At 47.3% G+C, this 19554-nt stretch overlaps 1 protein-coding gene across 1 annotated transcript in view; it reads left to right on the forward strand.

Annotated features, from left to right (window-relative positions):
• The first annotated feature begins 3223 nt into the window (after positions 1 to 3223).
• The window catches only part of ABTB3 (ankyrin repeat and BTB domain containing 3), a 161592-nt gene continuing 145261 nt past the window's right edge, over positions 3224 to 19554 (forward strand). The window contains exon 1 of the mRNA XM_031507969.2: positions 3224 to 4213. Within this exon, the coding sequence (XP_031363829.1) occupies positions 3256 to 4213 (958 nt within the window). The 5' untranslated portion in view covers positions 3224 to 3255. The remainder of the gene's footprint in view (positions 4214 to 19554) is intronic.

Here is a 19554-nt window from a genome sequence, read left to right on the forward strand (position 1 = left end):
GGGAGATCCTGCGAATTCTGCTTTTCATCTGAGCTATTACTGCAGTGCAGCACATTGAATTTTGAATACAGAAATTACATGGAGTGGCCTGATCCTAGGTGAATTCCTGCTCTGTCTGGCAGCCTGCTTGCTGTCATGTTTTTTCCTACTGCTGTCGGAAAGATGCCTTTTGCAGGCAGTTGACTGGGTGGGGAAGGAAAGAATTGCAGCACTTAGTGCTCTCCCCATAAAAATGCCGACTTCTCATTCACTTAAATTTGCCCTAAGCACCTTTTTAAAATGTGATTCAATTTTCCTCTTTCAGAGTTTTAGCTGGCACTTGTCATCCTGGTATGTTACTTAATCAGTCCCTGTCTGAATTGTCTGTAAGGATAATTGATGTTCCTGTCTCCAACAAGCTGAAAATTGTTTCCACCCAGCCTTTGACATATAAAGGGACTTTGTTTTCTGCAGTGGGTGTTTTTGTCTCATAGGCAAATGACCCTGGCTGTAAGGCTTGCAGAATGGAGTGCAGCTGCAGACACCTGCCCTTCCTCCCAGGCTAGGAGAGGTGTGGTGCCCTTTCTGGATTAAAGCTAAGGACTGTCTCCAGAGTTCATCCCATGCAGGCACTGTACATGTTGCAGGAGTGTGTTTTGCTCCAAACTGTTTGATCCTGTCTTTTCTGAGGGCGTTTTAAAGAATCCTGTCTGAGAACTTTCCAAATAATCCTGAATCTCACTTTGGGATGCAGCAGCCAGTATATCCACACACCTGGGCAGGTGAAATTCTTTGGGTACCAAAAGATCACCAGAGATCCAGCCTGGTCACACTGAACTTATTTGAACTTCAGCCCTTTAAATGGAATGGTAATTAGTCTTCTGAACAAATGAGTCAGAAGTTCTTACTACCACTTTCAAAAGTTTAAACCAGCCTAGTGCTGCTGACATGCCTTTGGTGTGTTCAAGTATTGCAACATCTTTTGAGCTGGTAGTGTGACTGGGAATCAAACTGCCATGTGCAAGGTTGAATCTATAAAATCTCTAGTAAGACCCAGTATTTTGCTTTCTGAATTTAAAAAAAAAAATAAATAAACCACTGATCTCTTTTAGACATCCAAACTGTTTCTGAGTCAACAATAGAAATGCCTGAGTCTGCATGGTGCCCGAGACAACTGTCCACTCCTCATTTATCCTATTCATCTCAATGTGATGTTGTAACCTAAAAATTATGCAGTACCCAAAGGGGATGTTGGCCTCTGCAGTGCCGTTTTTCACAAAGGCTAGTGAGAAAAACACCCACTTCTCTTGTTCCATCCTCCCTGGATGCCTACCTTGTCTCTATGAAACCCTACAAACCAATTACTAGAAAACCTCCCACTCAAACTTTCCCTGCATTTGACCTGCTCTTGTATGCTCAGCATGCGCTGTTGTGGCATTCTGTGAGAGCACAGGAACAGAGTCAGGCGAATGGAGTAAGAAAAATAACAATCTTAAGGGGTTTAGTCATGGTGGTGCCTTCCTTCTATCAAATGAAAAGGGGAATTTTGAACAACCACTGCACTGAGGTGGTGAAGACACCAGAGGGCTCTACTGCCAGATAGACTGCTGGATTGCTGCAAAGTCCACAGGATTTTACTCTCGGGCTATGCTCTCCTTTTTGGTGAGCCAGCCCCAAGACGGGCTGTTGCCAGCAGCGCGGGCCTCAGCATCTTACTTCACTTGTGACAGTGGCTTAAGTTCTGATTGCACCTGTTCTCAGCTCTTCTACCTTTTATCAGGATATTGTGGTGCTTGGGCAATCTGTGGAAACCCATTGTGCATACTGCATCTTGTGGAAGGGCCAAGACTATGCTGAGAAAGCAGTTTTTGACAGCACTTGACTTCATTTGGAAAGCAACCCCCTCTTGTTGTTTTTGGTGGTGTCTTAGTTCTCCCCAGACTGACTGACAAGTGAACCTACCTGTAGTTGTGCTCGTGCCTTTCCTCTAGGAAGCTGATGTTGAAGAAGTGCCAGGCGTGCTTGGATGGGGAAATCTCTTACATGATTTGCCTTGTCTGTCCAAGAATTTTGGCTGCCTCTGCTGGCATGATAGAGAAATGTGTTTGCTAGGCATTTATCCTTAAAGGGATAGACATTTGCTAGTATTTTACACTTAAAAGGATGTAAGATTTCTACAAAACCAGAGAATGCAAACACATACATTGTTAGGCTGTTGCCTGGGACATTAGTCAGGCAATTCCTAACAAAGCTAAAGCCTTGCAATGTTAGATTAAAATACATTAGTCGAGGATAAATTGTCTTGCACAAAATCCATCTTATTATGCATAGGAAATGTGCCTTAAACCCAGTACAATTCTTAATTATCAAAGCCTTTACGATACTTAATGGGTTAACGTCAAGACGTCAAAGGATTTTATTGTACTTGTTTTAATTATTTGGAAATTGCTCTTCCTGACTCGGGTGATGGCTGGGATTTTTACGTGGCAGTTTCGGCTTGATTTCAAAACATCTTGTCCGTCTGATGAGATGTGTGAGTGCCTGCGCTCCCTGTCATTTGTTTATAGAAACATCAGGGAACTGCTGGTGTGAAAACCCAGCGCTGGCTGGAGCGGGACTCTAGTTCGCACGCCTGGGGAACGGCGTAGATGCACCCAGCAGAGCCGTGCTTTTCCTAGCCGTGGGGACAGAGGGCTGGCCGCACTCCTCCGGCTGCCGGCGGGGCCGGGACCGCATTAACACGCCTTGGCTTTGCAGCGCACGGTCCCGGCCCGGCGGTGCTGCTGCGCGGCGCCCGCAGCCCCGCGGCCCCCGGGCGGCTCCGGGCCGGCGGGGCCGCGCCCCCCCCGGGCCCGCGCTGCGCGGCGCGGAGCGGCCCCGCGGAGCCAGGGGAGGCGCGGCCGCCGCAGGGCGCGCTCCCATTGGCCGCCGGGCGCGCTGCTTTGCATGGCCCCGCCCTCTGGCCGCCCCATTGGCTGCCAGCCGGCGGCGCTTTGCATGGCCCCGCCCCGCGCCCGCTGGCCGGTGCTGCGCTGCGGTGCGGTGTCGGGCCGGCGGCGCAGTGCAGGAGCCGGGGCCGGGCCGGCAGCGGGGCTCGGCCGGCGGCGGCAGCAGGAGCAGGGCGCAGGCAGCTCCGCCGCTTCGCTGCCGTCTGGCGGAGCGGGGCGAAGCCAAGCGACCGGCGGGTCGCGCCGCGCCCGCCCGCTGCTCTCTCCCCCCGCGTTCCCGTGAGCCGCTCCCCGCCCGGGTCCCTCGGGTGCAGCATGAAGTGCGGCGATGGCCCGGAGAGGTAAGACGGCGGTGAGGACGCTGGAAGACCTGACGCTGGACTCCGGGTATGGTGGTGCGGCGGACTCTGTGCGCTCCTCCAACTTGTCGCTGTGCTGCTCGGATTCGCACCCCGCGTACCCCTATGGAGGAAGCTGCTGGCCGCACCTAACTGACTCCATGCACAGTCGGCACAACAGCTTCGACACCGTCAACACCGTCCTAGCGGAAGACTCCGAGGTGCTGGACTGCGCGGGGCAGCAGTGCTCCCGGCTCCTGCCCGACCTTGAGGAGGTCCCCTGGAGCCTGGAGGAGGTGGAGGCACTGCTGCTGCCGCCGCCGCCGCGCCGGGAGCCGCGGGCGCCGGGCGCCGCCAGCCCCGGGAGCCGGGATGCGGCGGCGCGGCTCTCGACGCTGGTGAGCCGGGCGCTGGTGCGCATCGCTCGGGAGGCGCAGCGACTGAGCCTCCGCTTCGCCAAGTGCACCAAGCACGAGGTGCGGAGCGCCATGGAGATCGTCCTGGGCTGGACGCTGGCGGCCCGCTGCACGGCAGCCGCCCTCGGCGCCCTCTCCCTCTACAACATGAGCAGCAGCGGCGGCGACCGCTTCAGCCGCGGCAAGTCGGCCCGGTGCGGACTGGCCTTCTCCGTGGGCAAGTTCTACCGCTGGATGGTGGACAGCCGCGTGGCCCTGCGCATCCACGAGCACGCCGCCATCTACCTCACCGCCGGCACCGAGAGCCTCTTCCGCGACATCCACGCGCGGGTGCTGGCCGGTCCCGCCGCCCCGCTCCCGCCGCCCGGCCGCCCCCCGGCCGCCGCCGCCGCCCCGGCCGAGAAGGAGAAGGAGGGCGGCGAGGCGCCCCGCTTCACCCTGGAGGCGCTGGAGCAGACGGTCAACAACGACCCCGAGCTCTGGGGCTTGCTGCAGCCCTACCAGCACCTCATCTGCGGAAAGAACGCCAGCGGTAAGTGCGGCCGCCGGGCGGGACCGGGCGCCACCGACCACCTGTTGCGCCGGGCGGGCCCCGTCCGCCCCCCCGGGCGCTGGGCGGGCTGCCGCCGCCGCCGCACCTGCCGCCGGGGCCGGGGGCCGCGGAGGGAGGAGCGCCCGGCTGCCCCTGCACGGCGGTGCCCGGCCCGGGGCGCGGGGAGGGCTGGACGGGAGCTGCGGAGCATCCCCCGCACGGCTCTGCCGGGGCTGCCCGCCCGTCTGCGCCGCGTGATGGGCGTGAATTCAGGGGCAGCTGGCTGGGTGTCGGCGAGGGCTGGCTGAGAGACACTGGTTCAGAGCTTCAGTTTTCCACAGGAAATGGCAGAAGCGCAGCTGAGCGCTTGCAGGCGAGATCAAACTTTTGTTACATATGCAGTGGTTTGGCCAGCGATTGCGTGGTTGGCGCTGAAATGCAGTCTTTCTGGACAGATTTCATTCATGTTGCTGCATGTTTACCCAGAGCTTGACACAAATGCAACACCGTGATGCTTCAACTTCCTGGGCATTTTTTTCCCTTCGTTTTTTAAACGATGAATCTAATATTTTTAATAAGTTATCCTTTGGTAGAGTGGCATTCCAAAGTTGATGTTCCTTATTTCAGCTCCCTCTGTTTGTCAGGGAAGGGAAGATGGAACGAGACGTGTTTCGGGGGGGCAGAGTTAAAATAGGGTGTTTTTTTCATACCTTTTCCCTAAGCGTGCGCAGACACATGCAAACACTTTTATTAAGCTTTAATTTAAAATACCTGTCAAGCTGAGATGCAAATATCTGAGGAGGGAGGTGTGGACGAGGAAGGGAACCGGGAGAACAAGGGTAACTGGAAGCCTAGATCACGTCTCCAGATAAGCCTTGTTAAGTTGTTAAAGCCACAGAGGATGCATTACAGCTAATTATCTATTGTCTTAAGGCACCTTCTATCCCATAAGAGACCCAAAGGAGAATGCCAAGGGGGAGCGAAAGAAAGGGACAGATTCTCCTCTCTGCTGTAAATGGATGTTGCTTAGTCTGTTCCTCTGGTGGTTTTACTCCAGCAGTGGATGTCCTCCCCAGAGGCTTTGCTGAACCACCCCTCAAAATGCATCTGATCTAGGGGGTTTGTGTTGCAGGACCCCGGTGCGTTATCCCAGTGCTGGTGCAAGCAGGCATGGCTTCCCCAGGAGTGCCACCGTTGTTTTTTTCCTTGAGTCCTGCTACCGTGGCTGTAGGTTTCAGATGGCAGGCACTGTGTTGCGTTTCTGACATTGCAGCACTGGCTGTGCAGGCTCCTACTGAGCCTTTCATTTTGTTTTGCGGCTCTCTCTTAACTCCCTCTGTATCAGCTCAGTGGATTTAATTGAACTTCATTCTGACCCTCATTTATCTCCCTTCTAGGGACAGAAAACAGAGTTTTCATCTCCATTTTATTGTAGTTTTAGCTGCCACAAATCTCCTTGGTAGCTCAGTCCTGAGTTGAGCAAACAGCATTTTTCTAAGATGTTTGAATCAGACCCTAGCAAGTTATCCATTTTGTTTTGCCTCTCTCTCTATGCCTACCTGCTTTCTATGGAAATGTCTATAATGGTTTGCTTTTTAGCATCTTATAATACATAGTTTGGCATCCTGTTAAATATATTTAGAGTTATGGGTACAAGCAATCATCGGGCCTCCTTACAGTAAAAGCCATTTTTTACTGCTGTAAATGTTTATTTAGTTTTAATCCAAGGGTGTGTTGCCTGCTCTTAAGTACTTTCAAGGTAACTAACCAGGCATTATAAACCATTAAACACATCAGTCTCTTTCTTCACCAGTGAGGTATGTGTCTGTTTTTATAGTCCTCACCATTTTGATGTCTTGAGTGCTCCATGTTTGGTTGCAAATGTTTCCTTCTCAGGCACTTAAAACAGGTGGGGAAGTCTGGTGTGAGAGATTATTTGACCAGCTTGAAACTGTTGGGGCCATCTGTGGCAGAAGGCTTGGATTGCTGGAAGCTGCATCTCTGTTTAGTGGCCTAACCACAAGTTCATCCTTCCTCTGTCCTCAGTACTTGAAACACCATGATAGCACAGCTTAACAGCAGACTTCTCACATATCTTTGCACCTCTCCAGGGGAAGAGACAGGTCTTTTACTCTTGAGGCTCAATAAGTTGGGGTGTCATTTCCCAGCTGGGTTGCACATGAACACACAAGCACTGGAATCAGTGGATTTGGTCCAGCAGGTGTGGACAAGAGGAAGTGGTGGGGTCCCTTCTGAAGGTACCATGGCCAGTGTGATTTGAGTGAAGGTGGGGGATGGAAAGCAGTGCAAAAGCAGACTCTGTAGCAGTACCTTATCTGCAGGCAGGTTTTTGTGGGGAGAGGTGCCTCTCTGGGAGGCAAACGTCAAACCTTTGAAAAATTTCCAGGCAAAATTCAACACCTTAAAGTTTATCCAGACTGTGAAACGGGCAACCGGTGAAGATCATGGGATGTAAGTGTGTAAGGACATGAGTTTGTGCATGATGCAGTCCAAGATGGATCTAACAGAGTTTATGAACACGAGTGTTGGGAAAGATGGTTTGAGGATCTGCAAGACACAAACCAGCCTTTCAGGGCTTCCTTGGAGGTTGTGCAGAGTGTTTAGTGGTTTCAGCTGAGGTTTTTTAGTCTGATGTCATACTCGGTCATCTTGGAAGCTGCTGAATAAGATCAGTATTGCAAGATAACCTTCTCCTTCCTATAAATGATGATCATGTGCCTTTAGACAAAGATGATTGAGCCGGTTCTTGCCATGGGCCCTTGAGCCTGCTGGGCTTCTTTTGGATGTGTTTGGCCTGAGCTTGAACAGTTGCCTCCATGGGAGCCCCACTCTCCAAAAGGAGCCTGCTCATTACTCTTGCAGGGTCAAAAGCCTGTGGATGAAGGTAGTGGCACTCCTTCATGTGTTGCAGGCAGCAGGCCATGTGTCTTCGATAAGCCCCTTGATAACCTCGTGTGTGGGACAGGGCAGGGATGACAAAGGCAAAGCAGGCAATGCAGCAGCGAGCCGCTGGAGTATGGCAGCAACTGCTGGCGTATTGACTGAGCTTATCTTTCTGATTACTAGATCAGAAAGAATAGACCTTAAAAGCACTCTGAGGTAGTAGTTTCCACACCCCCCCCCCCCGCCCCCCCCCAGAATTTTAACTTCATGGCTGAATGAAAATTAAAAACTTTACATTTGGGATTTCACTGATGCTTAAATGTTTCAATTATGAGCTCCATCTGAACAGCACAGTGCACGTTTTACATCCTATAACAGTTGCACGGGGTGTTATTTCCCTTGGAACAAGGGGAGAAAAATACTGCGTGCTCAATGAAAGGCAGTAAAAGCTGGCACCTCTGTGGTTTAAGCTATATTATTTTAGTTTCTTTATTGCTCATCAAGCCCTTACTTTTATGCCAGATCTGAGAAATGCTTTGAGATGAATGGGAAGTTTCCCCAGGTCTTGGATTCAGTGCAAATCATTGGAGTAAATCCATGTATGTTGTTTTAACTGGAGAGCTTGGATGGCAGATCCAAGTTGCTCAAAGTCACCTGCTTGGTATTATGGAGGTCCTCTTTCACCAGTAGGATGGATGGTATTAGACTACACTTGAATTAATACAGAGTTAAGAAAATTGGTTTTTCCTGTTTTAGTCTTTGGGGGCCTCCATGTTTTTGTGGTAGAACTTTTGGTGGGAGGTACACAGCCAGGGAGCTGGGGAATCACCGGGTGGTTTTCTGTGGAGGAATCAGCATGCACAACGCTGCCTTGTCTCTTTGTGTACAGCGTGTAAAAATAGCGATTCGGAACCCAAACCCTGTGGTTTCTTCCTCTTTTTAATATTATTTAGAGACGAAGATCAAACTAGTTAGAAACCCAGGATTAAGTCAGGCTTGGCTGACACATGTCAACTAACCTCAGTTTAACCTCAGTTTTTCCTAATTCAGGTGAACTAGGGGGACTCCAAGAAAATGAGCAGTACCAATATATTAGCACAGCTTAACCAAATCAATAAATGCTTTTAAATGTTGATACATATGTATACATACATGTGTGCACACAGAGACCATACGCTTCTTTTACGGGTGAGCATACTGTTATCTGTTACTTCTCTGCATTTTGCTGTAATTGAACCATTCAGGATGCCATTATGGCCTTAGGGGCAGTGTAAAAATCAATTTAAAACTTACTTCAGCTAAGATGATAGGGGAATATTTGGGCACAAAATGGAATTTGATGCTATTTTCTTGGCCATATTTTAAACTGTAATCCAAAGAATATCCTTCCTTCTCCACTCCCCATTATGTTTCCATTGTTTGCTGGTTAAAAAAAAAAGATAGTTGAAGTTTCTTATATCTGCCAGTATATTATACTTAGAACTTTGCTGTTTTGTTTTTCTCATCTATTCTAAGCCACTTGAGGTTGACATGAGTGGTGGTGCAACAAATGATGTGTATTTTTGCTTGATTCTCTTACCTGACAACCTCCCAAGCAAACTTCAACACTGTCTTTAGAACAAATTGTGAATTTGTGCCCTCTCCATTCCAGGGCAGGGTGGGGAGGGGGAAAAATCCCCAAAGGGCAGAAGGTTTAGCCTGTTTGGGGTTTGTGGCCAGTGATGCTGGTGGGAGCTGGGATGGCAGTGGGGAAACAATGCTCCTCTGTAGTGGGGTGGGTTGGTTTGACACCTGGTGTTGGCAGGAGTGGGACAGAAGGATAATCAGCATGTACGTGCTTCTTGAAGACCTTTGTTGCCTTGAGAGGACACCTTGAGAAGGGAGCAGTGGTAGGACTGGGAAATAGAGACCCATTGGGAGGTTGAGGTTTGATTCACTGGGTGATGAAGGTTTGTTTCCCCTTTGGATGTTTTGATTCATGTAATTTGTTTCAGCTATGAGTCTAACATTAAAAAAAAAAAAAATCCCAGAGATGGTTGTACCGGAAGCACCCAGGATAATCATAAAGCTTATGTTTGCCAATATGATTATTCCTTTTGTCATGTTGGAAAGTACCTTAATAACATTTATAGTCTTGGCCACACTGGGGAGTTTTCAGGCTGCATCTACGTTACTTAGTTTCTGATGTAAATGAGGTTTTGGAATGATGATTGGGAAATGTGATTGTGTATACAAGGAGCGAGTTAGGGAATAACAGTATAGTTTTAGCAGTATATCGGGTTCCTGGCTTTTTTGCTGTGTGCTGACAGGCTTCATGTAGGTTTTCAGCCATCCTGTGAGCTGATGACATAAGGTGCAGGTGAACATTAGGGACAACTTTGCACCTTTTCCTACTGCTAGTGCAAATGCTCTCTCTTCTGCTGCTCAAAGTTAAAAAAAATGAAAAAGACACCACACTTAGTGTGTTGGTGTTTCTGCAGTGTGTGTCATACCACACAGTTGGTTGTCAGTCACAAACCTTCCACGTTGTCCAGAGTAAATACCCGGTAGTGCAGTGGCTGGGAGCGTCTACAGCCTGAACCCTTTCTCCCCTGTCCTGGTTAGGGGTTGAGTTCTCCTATCTCAGAAGTTAGGAAAAAAGCTTTATGGTCTTCCCCTTGCCTTTCCACTAAGGCAGATGTGAAAGAAGAAGGGTCTGCTCAATGAGATGACACCAGAGGAGGAGAGAGCTGTTTCCTGTAACACATGGGTGTTTGGAATTAAGTCCTCTGGCTGGAGTAATTTCCTCTGGCTAATGTGTAGTGCAGAAAGAGTGGGGGACTCCTTTCAGGTGGTTTGCTGAAATTAGGAGCTTTCATGCAAAATACTTCTATTGCTGGCCCAGCAAAGGATGTACAGGAAAAGCAAGGATGGGATGGATGAGGGAGTTCAGGCTGTGTTATCTTGCAGAGAGTCTGATGAGCAGCAACACTGTCATGGTTCCTGTCCCTGGTCATTTCAGCCCTGCAATGAGGTTGGCATTCTCACATCTCACATTGGCATTCTGTGTACTCGTGGGGGCTTGGTGCATGGTGGATCATATCAGTGCCTGTTCACTTTCCATGTCTCCTCCCAGTTGGAAGACTCCTGCTGCCTCAGTTTCCCAGGCTGGGCCATCATGTCCAGCTCCGGCAGAGGTGCCTTCCTGCCAGTCCCTTTGGGCCAGCACTCCTGTCCATGGCTCTGTCTGCAGGCTGCTTACCTTTGCCAAGGATATAGGTGGCTTTAACAAGGCATAAGAAAGAAGTAAGGACTGTTTTCTTTCTTTGCTCTCGTCCTTGTTTACTTGCTGACCAAAAGCAACATACTGCACCATCTCTGTAGAAATCTGTAATTAAAATTTTCATGTACCTGATAAGTATTTTAAAGATTTCAAAAGACATAAAGTGAAAATTACCCCAGAGCTTGCATGGTCAGTTTATTAACCTCTGGTTACATTGCCAGAAGTGTTCAGTTAGGCAGCCTGAAAAAAAACACAGACATTGTGAAGGACTTTGCCAGCCACATGGTCACATGTGGTTGGTTCTTGGTCTGCCCTTGCTTTCAGGGGTTTCCTACAACAAAGAGTTTCTATTAGTGGTCACATTTGTCTGGCAGTGCATAAGCTTCCCATTTTCCCAGAAGGTAACATCATTATCCTACTATTAAAGGATGTGAGGAGATAAAATGTGATGTCTAGTCACTCCTTTTGCTTTCAGTAGGGCTGCATTTCTCTCTTGGGGAAAAACAGAAGAGAGGAGGGCACTGGTCAGGTGAAATGAGCCCATGAGAAGGGAGCTGTCAGCTGATTCTGGCAGCAGGAGTGAGGGATGTGTTCCTGGGAGCAGCTGAAGAAGAGCCACTGTTGGTGTGGATCAGTTCAGCAGCATGGCTGGGGCACAGGCACGCTGACACCTTGCTGAGGCTTTTCTCAGTTACTTTAATTTAACCTGATGTGCCGATGCTCTTGCATCATCACACTTCCTTACTCTGGCAGTTTGTGGGTAAGAAGAAAGTTCTGCAGTGTGGTTTATGGGATAAGACCATTTTCTTAAGCACCACTGAAGGAGTGCCTGTCATCTTGATGGTATTACATCCTCTTTCTTGATTCCTAGGCTGAGTTCATAGGAAGCACTGTACCTTTTTTTGCTGTAATTGTTCCTGAAAACAGCCCAAGAGGCTATATAGTATTGTAAGAGGGTATCCAGTGGTAAGCATGTGGAGCAGCTTGGAGGCTGAAAAGATGCTCAAGAGACTTGAAGTTTCCTGCAGGGATTCTCTTGGCTCATCACTGATAAGGAAAAGAAATCAAAGTCTCCGATTTGGTTTAAACGATACTGGATTGATAATAAGGAGCAGGACAAAAATTAGACCCCATGTACCAGGAGACCTCAGGACAGGTGATTGTGTGCCTGATGAATCAAGCTGACAGAGGTGGATAAGGGAAGAAGGACTTGCTCACCCCGGCTGGTTCCAGGCCGTTTAAAAGCACGCTGTTGGAGCGGGTGTAAATCCCTGTGGGCAGCGGTGTGTGGCTGCTGGGATGTTGGTGCTTGCTGGGATGGGAGCTTGGCTCTTCCTGCCGTGGTGCTTCAGACGTTGATAGTGGGATCTTCCCAAGGCTACACGGAAGCGCAGGAGGCAGGTAAAGCTCTTGCTGTGGGGGTTGGAGGCAGCTGAAAGCGAAAGTGCAGGAGGGATCAGTGCTGCAGGGTGTGTGGGAGGCAGCGGGATGCTCGCCAGGAGATAGGAGCACACCAAGGCGTTGCAGCTGAGCCGCCAGGGACTGGTAATACTTCTGGGTCAGCAAATTCACAGCCTTACGTGGCTTTTCCAGAGCTCTTATGTGCATAGACCTTGCTCATGTGAACAGCACATGGACTTCACACAGCCATCAAGGGCTTGGGACAGGCTGGGAAGTGAGCAGGAGAACAGGAACCCCTGGAAAGATTAGAGAAGAGGCCTCTTCAAGGACCGGATTTCTGTCCTCAAGTGCTGTGGAGTAGCACCCGGACCTGCAAGAGTTGAGGCTTTAAAATTTATAAAATCACCCTGTTTATAAATTGCACTGCTATGAAATATTTCTCCCAGGTGGGGAAAGTGAGTGGGGCTGGGGTTGCAGGAGAGGTATGTTGAATGTATTTGCATTTTTGAGGCAGTTAAATAATTGAAGGAAACTTTGCATCCTGTAGTGTTTTGCAGTTTCTCTGGCCCTGTGGTAATTTTGGATAAACACTGTCGGGCTGTAGTGCCTTTGCTTATGTGTTGTGCTTGGCTGTGATTGAGTTGCTACAGTCAGGGAAGGTTGGGCTTTTCTTGCAAAGAGCTAAGCAAATCTTGGAGGCCTCTCTCTGGGATGTAACCCAGCAGGGATTTGGAAAAATAGAGGTTGTGGTGCTGTGGGCCATATGTGCTCCCCAGATTGCAGGTCCTTTGCCTCAGATGAAGCATCTTCAGTTCTGTCACCTCTAAGCAGTGAATGTGGCCAGCAGCAAGGCAAGCTGCCGCTGGGGAGGTGGGCCAGATGCCTGGGGATGGATGCTGGACTCCCAGACCTTCAGTGGGAAGTGCTGCCAGCAGAAATGAGGGAGATTTCAGAGGTCAGAATCATTTTGGCTACCCACTGAGATGCTTTTTTTGTGGAGAATGCTAAGAAGATTTTTTTTTTTCTGTAATATAGGGGCATTTCTTTGCATGCCAGCATATCACAGAAATTAGTTTCACTGAATCATTCACTGTAAGTCTGGGTACGTAGATTATTTTGCTCTGGGTTGCCATATAGCAGAGACAGCTGCTAGGAGCTAGACACACATACCTTTGATGCTGTTATTTCCCTAGATGCTTATAAAAATAAGGGTCACAAAACTCAGTACTTTGGAAGAAGTATTCCTGTGCTACTTGTGTTATTTAACTTCGCTAGTGCATGTCTTGTGCAGGGTGCTGTGTGATACAAGCTGTTCCAAAGGTAGTGCTAAACCCAATCCTGTGGTCCTTGTTTGGGCAACATTCCCACTGATTTTGGTGGTAAGAACAACCTGGCAAATACCAAGATCAGCTCTTGTGTTTGGTAACAAAGAATTAAGAATGAAACTCCTGAATCAAAGCTGCAGGCCCAGGTTTAGTTTTGCTTAAGTTAAGCTTTTCCAAAACTGAATATGAGTATCAGTACCTCACTGCAGATACTTATTCCTAATTTGAAAGTATTTTTTCCCATTGTTTCACTGATTAATGGTGTGCAGCATGAAGATTGCACAGCCTGTGAGGCCTTGTGCTACCTGGCTGTAGCCTATTTCTGCTGGCCCACATAAGAAAAATTCTAAAAATAGTCCAGCAGTGTAGGTTTTCAAAAGTAAATTAGATTTTTAAAATAAGAGGTTCAGTTTAATTATCTGGCATGCTCTCAGTAAGGAGGAGTAAGAGTTTCAAAATATGCAATTCTTCTAGCATGGAAAAAAACCCAACCCCAAGCACAGCTGTCCCTCAGTAGTTAGGACCTGCTATTGCGTTGCTGTTGTGTTTTACCTATTAACTAGTTCTTCATTATACCAGTGTGCTCGGAAAAGAATTGCCTTGTGCATCAACTGTTTCTGGAGAATAAAAACAGTTTTGCAAGCTGACTGAGTGCAGGGTCAGACACTAGCAATGTGCAGTCTTTTTAATGAAAAATATCTGTCTGTGGGAAGGCATATGATGCCTTGCTTCCATCTTGAAGAGCATTTGGTAGAGGATGGGTAAGACAAAGAAGAGTTTGAAATATTTCACAGGTTCAAATGAAGGAATGGCATAAACACCTGTGTAATACAAAGGATGAGCTTAGGCAGCAATGTTCTTGCAGCAGAGTGCTGGGAGCCAAGATAAGTGAGTTGGTGACACTGCCAGTGTGACATGCATCAGTGGTTAGGCTGTGGTGGCTGAACGCTTCTAAAGCAAGATTAAATACAACAAGAGAAAAACACCCTAGCCAAAACTCATTCCTTCTCTTAAGGGTACAGATAGTCTAACTGATCTTCAGGAAGGATATATGGGCTATCACCTCTTTTCAGCACACAGAAACTGCCTATGCGTGGGATAATTGGCAGGTTTTATAAGGAGACCTGTGGTGATGAGAGCCCTCAGACCTCCAGAGCAGATGGAGATGATGATGTCTGCTGACTCTGCCTCCTCTGACCAGGGAGGTCGTGGAGAGAGAAGGGCACAAGATGGACCTTGAGGTTGTGGAGGGACTCAAGTTATCAGATGGGTGGGAGAACACTGCCTTATCAGGGCTGGTGATGTTCTAATTACAGGCTGTGTGAGGCAGGAGCTGGTGAGTCACAAAGTGTTTTCTGAGGTTTGGGCTGGATGCTCAGGTGTTAGCCACTGTTGCAGGTGACTTCTTTTGCTGACTGAGGAGGCAAGGCAAGGTTTTCCTTTGGATGGGACCCTCTCTGCCATCTTTGTCAGCCTGAGACCAGATGGCTCAGATTTGCCCAACCTAGGGCTATGTTTTGAGACTCCCTGGAAGTTTACCTGGAACCAGGCTGCTGCTGCCTGCTTAATAGATGCTTCTTATGCAAACAGTGCAAACATACCTGAACTGGAAAACTGGCTACAAAGCTGGCTGCTGAGCAGAGACAAACCTGTAGCGTTGACTGCTTGTGCATTCCATGTTGCATACTTCTGATGGTGCTGGTAAGACATTGCTGTCTGGAGTGAGAGGGTGGAGTGCAGACACTGGGATCTTTAGCATTGGGATTTACACATTTTCTGGTCTGGTAAGGTTTGAGTTGGGTGAGTCCCTGGGAAACCTCATTTTTTTGGGGCAAGGACAGCACTTAGAGGGAAGAGGTGTTAAGAAAATGAGGACATATTTACTTCTCCCCTTGACTGACTTGAGAAGGCATCGTTGGGGTGAGTTCTGTTCTTTCTTCCTTTAAAGGTTTGCAGTGCTGTTGGCTTTGCACTGATATGCAGAAAAAGTTGTTGATACTTAAACACAAATGTTGGCCGTGGCATAAGGAAAAATTAAAACAATTCAGCATGCCACATAAAACATCCTCTGAGCCTGGAGTAATTAGTTCAGTTTCATAGCCTGATTTCCAGAAAGAGAAAGAACAGAACAAAGAGCAGAAAAGATAATGAAATTTGGGAGGGGGCCCACAGGGGCTGTTTCTGTACAGTGATAGTCAACCACAGTGGTGTTATTTGGTCCAGAAAGAAGGCACCTTGGGATTCTGTGATTGCACCATGCAAGGGACTGAGTGGCAAAGTGGGAACTTGAGCAACTGCTGAATTTTTTGCAGAGAGCCAAGATGCAAGACTGAAAAAGTAAATTTAAAGTTACTCTAAAGAGCCTTCTCCTTTTCCCAGCATAGCAGGGGTTTGTGGAACTGTATAATTGCAAAGGAGTGGCTGGGAAACAACGTGCTGGGGTTATACACATGGGTACTATTTCTAAAGATTATATTAATCCTATATTAATAATTGCAGAGGAAGTACTGGTTTATGTTTTAGTCAAAGCTTTGCTTGGACAGCCTTTGTGGGCATTGCACAAGATGTGCAATGTGGGTGTTGCTGCCCTTTGTGCTGCAGAGCCATTTGCTGCTGATGGGCACTGCAAACTGAGACTGCTTCCTGCAGTAGCACAGGAATAACCTTTACTGCTTTCAGTGATCCTGTGAATGAGCAAGAGCCTCTTCTACTGTTCTGAACTCCTTTCATGATCACTTCTCCAGGTTTTCTTTTGCCATTTTGACATGGGCAACTCTTCCTTCCCTGTGTTTCATATGTGCTCTCTTCATTAGGAGTGGTGACCTTCTGGGTACTGCTCCTTTTCTTTGCCCTTAAGTTGAAAGAAGTTCAGTATTTACATAAGCAGCTTGCTTGCTATTTTACTGCTTTCTGGCATAATCTCTCTTGAATGCCTTTCTGAAAATAGTCTGTCCAAGTAAAAATATGAGGTAAAAATATTCACTGTTGAAGCAGAGTATTTAGAAATAGCTGCAATTTTGAGTTGTATCAAGCAGAAACCCAAGCCTTCGCAGTTGATTAGGGACAGGTGTTTTAACTTCTTCTGCAGCTGTTTTTTATGCTGTTAACTGGAATTTTTGACCTACTGGAAAAAAAAAAAAAAACAACAAACCAACCAACCAAAACAACCCTTACTAAATTTGGTATCAGGGCTATAGCACTGTGAACTTGGTGTAAAGCAGAAAGAAGGATGCAAAGCACCACTTCATTACACTGGATTGTTGCATCAATAATGGAGTAATGTAATTTCTTGGAGCGAAAAATAATGGGCTCTAATGATGTGACCAATGTGTTTACTGATACTGTAACACAATTAATTGTGGCTTTCTTGCCATTAAGTGCTGCAAACAATTTCTGTTAAAAGTGGATGTAGGGCATTTGAGCTCAACTTCCTTCATCCAAGGAGTTTGTCTCCACTCTTTCACTCTTTTGGTATTATCCACAGAAAAATAAAAAAATGTGTCTCATGATGGCAGTGGGTTTCCCTGTTCATCATGTAGTGCTGTGCCAGAGGCGGCTGCTCTGCTTTCTTAAACACGTTTTGTGGCAACTATGGGGACTGACCTGGGGGAAAATTGCCATGGAGGGACTGTGACCTTCAAGGCTTTGCCTGTATGTGTTTCCCCACGGGATTGTGGATAACGGGAGTGAGGTGTAGGTGGAGTTCTGTCATCTTTCTGATATCACTCATGGATTTGTCTGAGGGGCTGGTGGTGCTTGGCTGGGTGCTGTACCTTCAGGGAAAGGTTTGATCTCACTGAGAAAAGCAGCTGGTGGCCCCTTTTGGGATACCCAGGCATGGTGTGGGGAGGAGACCCTGAGGAAAGGCAGAGCAAGCCGTGAGGCAGGGTGGGCTGATCACACAGTGAGTAGTCTCCATATTTTATTCAATTGTGGCCAAAGCCCAGAGGTGGAGTGTGGCTAGATGTTTGGGCTGAGTTGATGAATGCTGTTTCTATTTGTATCATTCAACACAGTCCTATGTTATTCTTCAATGCCTGACAAAAGTTCAGCTTGCTGCCAGGCTTCATTTCCATGGGGGAAAATGATGTAATCTCTCCTAAATCTCTAAGTTTCCATAACACTTGGAGTTGTCAGTGGCCATCCCTAGTGCTGTAGCTGTCCAGAGTGGGTGGAAATCTGCCCCTGAGCTGGAAGCTTGCTGGGGGATGGTGGAGGAACAGGCAGGCATGTGCCACCATGTAAAACTCATTTTCTTAGAAATGAGGTAAGAAATGCGACTTCCCATTTCCGAAGGATTTTGATAAATTGGTCTGCTTATGCTCATTCATATTTCTTGTGAACTCCCTGAATAGTCATGCTTATGTCATGTACAGAAGACAGAGGCTTACAGGAACTGCTGCTCTGGCTGCTGACAGGGTGGGTTATAGGCACTGCCAAGGATCCTGGTGTCTTTGGCAGGGAAAGCTCTTGTCTGGTTTTATACTGGTGGATTCCAGGTTTTTCCCACTTACTTTGCTATGTATTATGGGTGGGAGAGTGGATAGAGAATGAGGCAATAAATTTCTCAAAGTACTTTATAATGTACTTTTATCCCCCACTTTGAAACTAAATAGAATGTTTATGAAGAGAATTTAAGTGACAGTTTTCTGTTGGAAGATTTATTTAGTGATATTAAATGAAAGAATTCATCAGTCTCGTCTTTTAATTTGTTAGAAAAGAGCCCAAATGATACATTTAATCATTTTCTAACCACACACTTTCAAAACTCTGTTTATCTGATCTTTTTACCACAGACGATAATTGGCTTATACAAAACTAAGTACTTTTCTGGTAGCGGATTACTTGCATTTAAATATGTATGTAGCAACTTTTCTTTTAAAAAAGGCTGTGCCAGGGAGAGGTCATACTTCAGGCCATACAAGTGACAGTGAGTGTTTAAAAAATGGGACACTGCAAGTAGCAGAGAGAAACATCTGTGGGTATCTGTGTGCTGTGAGCTTGGGACTGGCACTGACTGGGAAGGTTTCCCATTTATTCTCCTGAAAAGAGGAGTTCAGCCTTTCACGGGGATTTGCAGGAGTTTTGCTGGTAGCACTTTCTGTTAATAAACACTTGGCTCTTCCTGGAGGTGCTATGTACAGACAGATATTTAGTGTACTGTAGACTACCTGTAGATATAAGTCCTCTGGGGAATGGCAAACTAATGGTGATGGTGAAGCTTCCTCCCTGGGAACAAGGGGGAGCTTCTTATGTGCTTGGGCCATGGGCCAGGCTTATTTTTCCTTGGATTTGCTACATGAATTTGGTGTCAGCTTTCTTCCAAAGAGTACAAAATTGTAATTTATTTTATTTATAGAGCTATGTGATTTATACCCTGAGATATGTCTCAGTGGTTTCAAATTACAGAGAAGGATGGAAATACTGGCTGATTTTTCCTTTACCCTGTCTGTAGACTTTGAGCAGCAGGTCCAAGCCTAACACTCCACAGCTGGTAATGAAAGCACAGTTCAGTTTCATGCCTCAAGTATTACTGTAAACCTTCCTGAAATTTCTGCTTTTATTATCTGGTGGTGTGCTACAATGATCTTTCTTAGTCTTATCATTAGTGTGAGAGAAAGTGTTTTCAGTTTCATTTAGGTAAATCCATCATCAGGCTGATATAGTGGTTGAAGAGTGGGGAAAAAATCCACTGAAGCCAATATGACTGTGTTTAAAAAAAAAGAGAGAAAAGAAAGAACTCATCCACCAAATGAGTCTGTGACCTGGTATCTGCTCAGAGTTATTGAGAGCTGACCTAGATGTACATACTTTTGTTAATCACTGTGTTTTACTGCAGTTTCTGTTCCTGAAGTGTGCTTGTTGGAGGAAAGCATCTTGTATTTGAACTTTTTTACGGTACTTCCCTCCTTAGACAATTTTCAGTGATAGCAGCCTTTGTGTCTGAAGCACTGCTGTTAATGGAAGCTGTTGATAGAAGCTGTCGATGGAGGCTGTCAGTAACACTTGAAGTCAGTGGCTGGTGGGGACATTAAGACATAGGATGTCACTGTTTTGGTGTGCCACCCATTTTTAAGGGCAGCTTAAGGATGGTATCCAGATACGGGGAATATTCTACAGTCTTTCCATCAGGTTGCCCAATGCCTTCAGGGAGTCATTTGAGGCAGTCCTGCTGCCTCAGGGTGCTGGATAAGCTGTCAGCTAGTGCCAATTTGCCTCTGTTTTACATGTGTAAATGTAGTGTTGGGAAACACCGCCTCCCTGGAGCATGTACCAACCAACCTTGAACTAGTGCAGCAACTTCAGTCTGGGGATGTTGAGGCTTGCTGTCACCTCAGTGCTCACGCAGGAGAGCACGAGTGGAAGTGCAGCTGTAACTATCCAAGGAGGGAGTTTGATGCCTCTCATTTTGGTGCAGCAAGAGCTGCCTAACTGTGGGAGCTTTTTCC

This window comes from Lonchura striata, chromosome 5 (genome assembly GCF_046129695.1).
Source record: "Lonchura striata isolate bLonStr1 chromosome 5, bLonStr1.mat, whole genome shotgun sequence".
NCBI lineage: Eukaryota > Metazoa > Chordata > Aves > Passeriformes > Estrildidae > Lonchura > Lonchura striata.